The 9,175-nt window shown below is 39.0% G+C and overlaps 1 protein-coding gene across 1 annotated transcript in view; it reads left to right on the plus strand.

The window, feature by feature from the left end:
• The first annotated feature begins 1,178 nt into the window (after window positions 1-1,178).
• The window catches only part of LOC103156750 (melanoma receptor tyrosine-protein kinase), a 36,646-nt gene continuing 28,649 nt past the window's right edge, over window positions 1,179-9,175 (plus strand). The window contains exon 1 of the mRNA XM_016664567.1: window positions 1,179-1,348. Coding sequence (XP_016520053.1) covers window positions 1,317-1,348 — 32 coding nt within the window. The 5' untranslated portion in view covers window positions 1,179-1,316. The remainder of the gene's footprint in view (window positions 1,349-9,175) is intronic.

The raw sequence follows: 9,175 nt of genomic DNA on the forward strand, positions 1-9,175 counted from the left end.
AATGTTACATAAGTTTATTTTCAGAAATGAATATTTTTCAGTCAGTGTCATTAAAATCACTATATGAATTGAAACAACATAAAATAAAACAATAAATCATCTGTCACTGTAAGACATGCTGCTGATTATTATGAAAACTTGACCTGTTGCATCACTGAAAGCAGTGATGCAACAGGTCAAGTTTTCATAATGTTATAAAATAAATGTTAAAACAAAAGAAAAAACAAACAAAATATTAAAAACATAAAAACTTTGTTTTTCTCCTAATCTAATAGAAAATTAATAATAAGCATGTTTTGATCCAGAAGGGAAATTAAATATTATTCTAACTCTTATCAAAGTTTCTGTGAAGTTATAGCTCCTGTAGCAGTCTGTGTCACAGCGGCTCTAAAGAAAATTCATAATTTTAAAAAGTTTTTCCATCTTTGATGTGACATTAATTTTATTTCAACCTAAATAAAAAAGTTTGAACAAACTAAGAAACTAACCAGTTTGTTCTTAAACTTAAAGTCACTTTTGGAGGAAAATTTTAAGTTTTCAAACTGAGCAGCTGCTGGACATTTTCTGGCCTTTAGGTGGCGCTGTGGTCATCTGTTCATAAAGATGTTAAAAACTTTGTTGTTCAGTCTTTTGGCCTTCATTTTTGTCTGGTTGTATAATTTTGTTATTTCATATTTTCTCTACTAGTTTTGTTCTCTGCATAAAAACATTTACTTCAACTTATTTCAACAGAAAATAAGTTTTATTTACGATCAAGCAAAGAGAAAGATTAGTATAAAAATAAATTAATGTGAATATTTTTGCATGTTCTTCATTGTATTTGTTGGTTTAATTGATAAAATTATATTTCAAAGTTAAATATATATGAGGCACCTTGGCTGAAGCCCAGGGCCCCACACCCTCCTAAATCTGGCCCTGCTCACCTTTTGGGTCCATCATTCTACACATCATGACAATCAGGTATTTATTCATCTTTTATATTTTTCCAGCCAGTGGAATGAAGTCCATTCCGTCCTCTAAACGTTCCCCACTTACAACTTTTAGCCATTTTTTCCTGATTATTTTCCTCCAAATCTCTCACCGCAGCGCATGATGGACCCTGTAACCGTCGTCCAGGTGAGGGGCGTTTACTTTGGGAATAACTACTGAACTGATTGACAGGTACCATCGTGTCACCTGACATTCAAAGTGCACAACAGAGGTGACCAAACACCCCAAGGCTCCACGTCTAATGAATCCGGCGCTGCTGGCATGGAGCAGCAGTCCGACCGACTCATCTGACCTGCCGGACTCTAGTTTCTAACCGGACCGTCTCCATGGACTTCCTGCCCGGAGGAGCGGCGCTGCTGCTGCCCGGACAGGAAGGGTGAGGCTGCGGCCGGTGGAGCTCCGGGTTCAAACTCCGGTCTGATCAGGAATTCATTTCTCTGACAGGTTCAGTTTCACTCAGTTCACATTTATTTCCACAAACTTGTAAAAGTTCAGAAACTTATTGAAAAAGTCCTGTTTATATCTTCTGCTCAAATATGAAACATTTATTGCAATAAATTAAATGATTTGTAAAATTTCTCAAACTGAAAATCATTTCAGATCATCTTCAGTTCAGGACCAACATGATGATAAATCCTTTCAACATTTAAATGCCTCTGCAGTCATTCTGTTAACGGCAACGAAATGATTTGTGGAGTTTCTGGGTAATGATGCTTCATAAAAGCTCCAGGAACAGCATCAGTTCCCAGAACCTGTTTGGACCTAAACTTGTTTCTGGGTCTAAAGTCAGACTTCGGGTCAACATGTTCAGGTCTTGTTGACTCAGTTTGGGTTCATGGGCTCAGTGTGTCAAACAGGGAGGCTCAGTTCAGGCTGAATACAGAAAGCATGTTGAGGAATCATCAGCTGGTCGACTCCTGATAATCCAATCGTCCTGACAAACACACGTCTGTCTGAGCCCAGAATTTCCTTCAGCAGAACCAAAACAGGAGTGTTGCAATGAGGAGGGACAGATGAAGAGAATCTGTCAGGTCCAGTTCCATCATGTCTGTCGGTTCTGATTCATCCCTGGTTTGTCTGAGGATCGGACTTGTACCAACAACAACTTCATGTTTCAGTTTAAATTGAAGGAAATTCAGAACCAAAAGATGAAAACATGTTGTTTAAGTCTGAGTCAGTTCATCTGACCAATTCTGCAGATTATTAGTTTATGGTTTGTAAAATTTGTTCTTGTTTTAATTATATAAAAACCAACATACAAATAAAACTACAACTAAATCAGATCAAATAATTTAAGTTTTCTTCAGTTTTTATATAAATTCCAACAAAATATTCCAGTAATATTTCCTGTTTTGGTTCAGAAAGAGAAACAGGAAGAAGGGATGAAAACAGACAGGAAGGAAATGAATGAAAGAGTAAAAATGAATGGAAAACCTGGAGAAAACAGAGGATCAGGATACATGATAAAAGGAGTGTAGAAGTTTGATGCTGCAGTAAATTTCTCACTAAATTATTCTGACTCAGTTTTTAATCCTGCAGCAGATTAAAACTGAATCTTTTCCTTAATCTCTGTGTTGCCATGGTCACCAGGGAAACAGCACAACTCAGTGGCAGGTAGAGGAACTGCAGGGGATGAGCAACCAGCTGACCATGCTGGACAACATGAGCATCACTACCACGTCATGAAGATGTACTCCGGCTGCAACGTGGTTCTGGAGACGGAGACACTCTGATCGGATGGGCCAATGCCAGCCGTGCCATCAGAACTGCACCCAAGGGTAAAACCTCTTCCTGAGACTTCATCATGAAAGGTCTGAGAAGTTCAAACCAGCAGAGAAAAGAACTGAAGGTTTATTTTACTGTCTGTGTCTGCAGGTGTTCTGGTCCTGGACTGTCTGGATGTAAAGGGTAAAACTACAAATAAAAATCACAAACATACAGCAAAACATGAACACATGAACACAAAAACAACAACAATGCTGAGTTTATTTGCCAGTCGACTGGTTGGTGAACTGTTCTGTGACTGAACCACCTGAACTAACAGGATCTGTTGTGAACTTACCAACTTCTACCAAATTCAGTAGCAATGCTCTGCCCAAACATAGCATCAATCTGTTGGGTTAGCTTAGCCGTCTTCACACCAGTCGACCTTCCTGTGAGTATTTGGGCTGGATTCAATCAGGTAACTACGTGGTGACAGAGGCGCCTGTGTCGCTCCCGCAGAGCAGGAATGCATGAGGTAGAAGAGAAATGGAGCTGCAAGCCATGCGATGGAGTCTGTCCAAAGGCAGACCGACAGCCTCCTCCTGCTCAGACACATTCTTCTTCATCAGGCCTTGTCTGGGGTTCGAAACTCCAAACTACGTCTCTCTAAATTTCCGTTTAGTTCTCAGGGAAACAAAGGTTAGATGAAGATGATTGAATTTTCTCATTTCATTATTTCTGCTACTGAATTAAGCTGTAATCTACTGCTAAAATTATACCAATAAATGTTTAGCATGAAGAAAAATCTAAAAGATATTGTGGACATTCAATTAATGTGTCGCCTCAAAGTTCTTTGATGGCTGTAAAACAGCAATGATGCTTCATTCAAGAGAGAAAAAGGTGGAACAGGTTTTGATCGGTTGCTTTAGCCAATAAATTATGAAATGAAACAACAACTTGTTGTCCAAGTCACTAAAACTGAACCTGAATCTGTAACGACAGCTCGTTGTAAAAAGGAGAAGAGCCGCAGTTAACAAACGTGGTCTGTAGGAGCTAATTTAGGCTTAAATTAGCCTAAGAAGTGAAGACGTTAGGATGTAGGATGAATTTAGGAGTGTCTGCTCAAATTATCCAGCTAAAACGATCCCCCATGAAATCTGCTGTGGGCTGTAACTGGATCAGGTATTAACTCTCCTCATGAGAAGCAAGAAGATACCTGCCACAAACCTCAACAGAGGGAGGGACAGGGGGCCCGAACAAATCCTTGGGTGGGAATGAGCTACAAATAGGAAGAGTTCCTGACTGGTCACTAGTGAAGGTAATCTGAAAGGGAGTAGGATTAACCTGTGGCTGTCCGAGAAAAGACCCCAGTCACACTTTCGCCGAACTGCATGGTGTGTAGGACGAGAGAGGAGAGCTTCAAGGGGAAACTGACCAGACCCCGACCGAAGTTATGCTGCATCCGCAACCGATGTGCTAAGGGCGACTTGCGGGGGAGACAACTTGAACCATCAGAGATGGATGAAGGGGAGGAAAATCTGGGAAAGAAACCGGAGAAAGCCGGCCGCAATGATGCCCTGGAAAATGAGACCTCATCAGATCTGCATCAGCTTTCCACACATTTCCTCTGTCATGGAGGGGGTCACAACACATGGGAACTCTTCACATGACAGATAAACACAGTAGAGTCATGACTATAATGGATCCTATGATGAGGCCACAGTAAAAGCTGATCTACCATCAGCTACCATCACATTTTAAGGAAAATCCAGTGTACTGCTGCAACAAAGTATCCCACAGAAACCAGCTGGTGGTAAAACACTTGGAGACTCTAAAGATGCCGATAAAAGAAATTGGACTATAAGGCCCATTAACAAACCCTAAAGCCACAGCTGCAGAAAGGCACAGTGACTGTTAGACCTGCAGCAATTGGAGAAGTTTAGAACCAAGAATGAGGAACTGATGTATCAGCCCCCGACACAGAAAGTTTGGCTCAATCATGATGGCTAAAAAAGGACTGGATATGAACAGCCACTCATCAGAACCACCTGGAACACCTGGGGACATCCATCCAGGAAGCTGTGAGATGGAGCCAAGAGGCCTTCACGGCTGTGAAGACGAAGATCCTGTGATAAAAGTGAACAATGAAAACGGGGGGCTTGTCACACCGTGGAGCTTCACTAACGAATGTGGAAAAGAAATACCCCAAAAAGGGGAAAACGGTTTGGCTGCTTTGACTAAATATTGGAGTACAAGACCTGGTACAAAGCCAATCAAAGTCATCACAGAGTCAAATGAGAAAAGCAACACTTGAAAACACAGGAGCCACAAACACAGGATATCCTGTTGGACCTCCTCAGCCTGCCAGCAGAAAATCAACAGTGGAACCCCTGATGGAGAAAACCCCCAGGATTGGGTTCTGTACACACATGGCTTAAAGAAAGGACCGGATCAGACGGCTTATTGGGGTTCAGACTCGCACAAAATGATGAAGATTGGACTATAAGGCCCATTAACAAACCCTACAGACTCAGAGGCAGAACACCTGGCAGAGTCAGGAGAGGTGGCAGCAACACTGGGAGGGCTGCTGGAAATCATGAAAAGAATTAAAAATACAAAAATAGTCACAAACAACTACTACTGTGCGTGGGCCTGTCAGACGACTTATCCATTTGGGAACCACATGGATGTGGAAGAGCAAAAGAAAAACGAGAGGCTCATTACGATCTATGGAAAAACTGAGGCTCAGCCTGGAATATGAGTTGGAGCACCAGAGGGTCACAGAGCCCAGTGAGGGGCAAAGGTGAAGTAGGTCACTTCATGCAACTGAGAAATATGGTCTCTGCCAGGGTCAAGGTGGGACACAACACCTGCAGACGGACCAAGTGGTAAGAAGTGTTCATGAGGCTCGGACACTTACAAGTGATTACAGTAACTAGAACTCACAATAACAGCAGCTCTAGGTTCACCAGTTCTAGGCTACAGGAGTAGAGAAATGTGTAGATATATTAATGACCACAGACCAGAAAATAAGTTTAAACTCCAGGCTTATCATATGTTGAAAAGAAAAGAAACAATATTACAAACACTTGAGTACATTTAACACCAAATTCAACCCAAAATAGTTTGTCTGTTTTTATCAGAATATTTTATTTAATCCCTGTTTTGAAACTTAAAGCTAATATTAAAATATACTATTTATTTAACCTAGGTTATAGTTCTATTTAAGTCCAAGTCAATTCTGTTAATCTAATTTGATTTACAGTTTTTTATCGTTTAAATATATTTTAGTTCCTAAGTATTTTTCAAAAGGTTACGGTTTTTAATTTCCTGTTTTAACTATTTCTTGTTTCCATTTTAAACCCAACAGAAGTTCAATGAATACTGAATGTGGTTTGAGGAAAAACAACAATAAAACACAACAGAAAACAATCCAGCAAAAGACTGAATGAGCTGTGCTTCAATTTAATGTCTTTTCTCTCTGATGGTCCTGAAGGTTTATCCGTTTCTCTGAATTAGCTGCTATTTCAGCAGGAAACATGGTAATGATTCATAGCGTCCAGCAGAGGGCGCAGCTCCTGGTTTGCGGCTCGCCATTTTGTTTCTCACTCATCTAATCCAACCCGGAAACCGACTCGGAATTCCCCGGTCCAATTTTCCAGCAGAACCTCAGAGGCCTGATTTAATAACCAACAAAGCAAAACAAAAGTTCGTTTAGCTTCGCTTCGGACTGAATACAGTAACATACTAGCAGATTTCATCCCAGCTCTTCCGTTACATCCGCGGTTTTTAACATAGAACAACTTCAATATGCTACTTTAGCTTTCTGTTCACTGAAATAAAAATATCTTACAAAGAACTTTCTTTACAGGAAATAAAATACACTTTTTAACTCACCACGTCCAGTTCTGTGACATATAAAACTGTCCCGAACGCAGTCAGGTTGAAAAACATGGAAAACAATTCCTCCAAAAAACTGAGGAAAAAACCTTTTAGACAGCAGGTAGACTCTGATCATCGATTTATCTGATTATTCCTCTTTTTCACAGTTCAACTCTGTTAGCTCCTTCTTCTTCTTCTTCTTCTTCTGCTTCTAGCGCCAGGGAACACAACAACCCGATTGGCTGGAGCTAGTCACGTGGGCTACACAGCAAAGTGACCCTTCAGAATAAGAGATTTCACCCACACTTAACCATTTTAACTGCTGACAAAATAAAACTCTGTTTTTTAAGTTTTTAACCAAATAAAATATTATAACATGAAAAATATCATTTCTAGTGTTTAAATGATTTTTCTGTATTATTTAAAACTATTCTAAAACCTATTCATTCTCTTATTTATTTATTAAATACAGACAAAGATGTTTATTTTTTTATACTTACAGAGTTTTCATAAAAATATTTACATACTTTGAAGGTTTTCATGTTTTATCACGTTTCCACTCCAAACATGTTCTTTTAAACTTTATTCTTTATTCTAAATGCTTCTGAATCTAAAACGTTTCTCAGGTTTTCTTCAGGAACGTTTTGATTTCCACACATTTCATCATCAACTCTGACCAGCTTCCAGTTTCTCCTCTGAGCCTGTAAAGTGTTTCTGTCTTTAGCATAATAAAAGTCTGATCAGCTCAGGAACTGAGCAGGTTTCTGTAAACCTGAACTGCAGGATTTCATCAGGTTGATGTTTCATCCGATGTGTCGCTGCAGCAGGGATTTCCTCACTGTGTTTCTACGAAGGCATGCTGAGACAGTGAAGCAGTCACACTGATGAAACAACCAGGTGTGTGTGTGTAGGTGTGTGTCTTCCAGGGTGTCTAAATTCAAAGCTTTCCCAGAAACAAACCAAAAGGTTAAAGGTCAAATAACCCTGATGATCCAGTTGTTGTTTTCTTCTGTTTTTCTTCCTTTCATCCAGAAATCGCTGCAACGTTTTCAGTTTTCTTGAGTTTTCTTGGATTTCTGCTGGTTTTCTCTGACTTTCCCTCCAGCTCTTCCTTCATTGGTAGAAATGAAAACCTGCCATAAATTAGATTCACTTTTAGGACCAACTTGTTTGGTCACTGACGGGTTCAGAGCCGGTTCTGCCCGACTGGCTGTCAGCTGCTGTTAGAGACAAACGACCAACCAAAATCCATTAGTGTGTTTTTTCTTGCTTTGTTGGCATGAAGTGAAATGTTAGGTAAACACAAACAAGCAGAAAATGGATATTAATTATGAATGCAGCACATGTTGCTGCATTAAATCTGTGAAAACAGGAAGCAGGAAAAAAAACATCCTGCTGAGATTTAAACTATAAGCTTTTATTTTATAAAGTTTTTCAGAATAAAACCACAGAAAGTGAAAAACTTTCTCCTGAAAGTTTTTGTCAACAATACGAAATAAAAGAATTATGAGTAAATATTTTATATTTTGTTGCGACTATTTTAGTGTGAATTTTAATTTAAAATTTGAAACATGTCTGAACACAACTAAAAATGACAATAGATCAAATTTAATAGTTTTCATAAATGCATCTAATAATAAATTCAAAGCTTTATTTGATCATTTCTGACTCAAACCGACTTTCCAAGCTGGAAGCTGCTCAGTGAAGAGACTTTAAATGTTTCTCTGCAGTGATGAACCAGTGGATGTTTCTGCTGCTCTGCATGAAGAACTAAATGTTCTGCTTTGACTTCCTGCAGCTGCTCCTTCTGACCGTAAAACCAAAAGATTAAACCTGATCAACTAAATCATCACATTAATAAACTTTTACTTCCAGTTCAGCAGAAAACCAAACCAAACCTCTGCTTTCTGCTCACCTGAGACGCAGTCATTGCTGCAGCTGCTGCAGCTCCTGCTGCAGCTTGGTTCTGATCCGACCGTCAGGCTGATGGTTTTGGGTTTGGCTGATCAGTCGGATTATTTCTGCAGCAGGTGGAGCAGCTCAGGTTTCATCCTTTTCTCTGGAACAGATGAAGAATATAAAGGTCATAAATGTCTCAGGTTGGTGAAGGACGGCGTCATCCTGCTCCTCATTTAGATTTACCACAAAAACAACATCTTCAAAAGCAAACAAGTACAAATATTAAATGTATCAACAGTTCAGTTTATGAAACAATGTTGAGCGAAACAGAAGCATTAAATCACATCTGATTATTACTGCAATGAATATAGTTTTAAACATTTAATCAGTTAAAAAATCTCAAAGATAATTAAACTATGAAAATAAAAAATGATTGAAGTTATGCAACAAAAACAACTGAATGAGCGAAGAAGAGAGAATATCTGATGTTATTTTAGTTCTGCAGTTCAGAGAAAATCAAAATTCAGCTTTAAAATGTTACATAAGTTTATTTTCAGAAATGAATATTTTTCAGTCAGTGTCATTAAAATCACTATATGAATTGAAACAACATAAAATAAAACAATAAATCATCTGTCACTGTAAGACATGCAGCTGATTATTATGAAAACTTGACATGTTGCGTCAAGTTTTCATAATA

This window comes from Poecilia formosa, unplaced genomic scaffold (assembly GCF_000485575.1).
Source record: "Poecilia formosa unplaced genomic scaffold, Poecilia_formosa-5.1.2 Scaffold497, whole genome shotgun sequence".
Taxonomy (NCBI): domain Eukaryota; kingdom Metazoa; phylum Chordata; class Actinopteri; order Cyprinodontiformes; family Poeciliidae; genus Poecilia; species Poecilia formosa.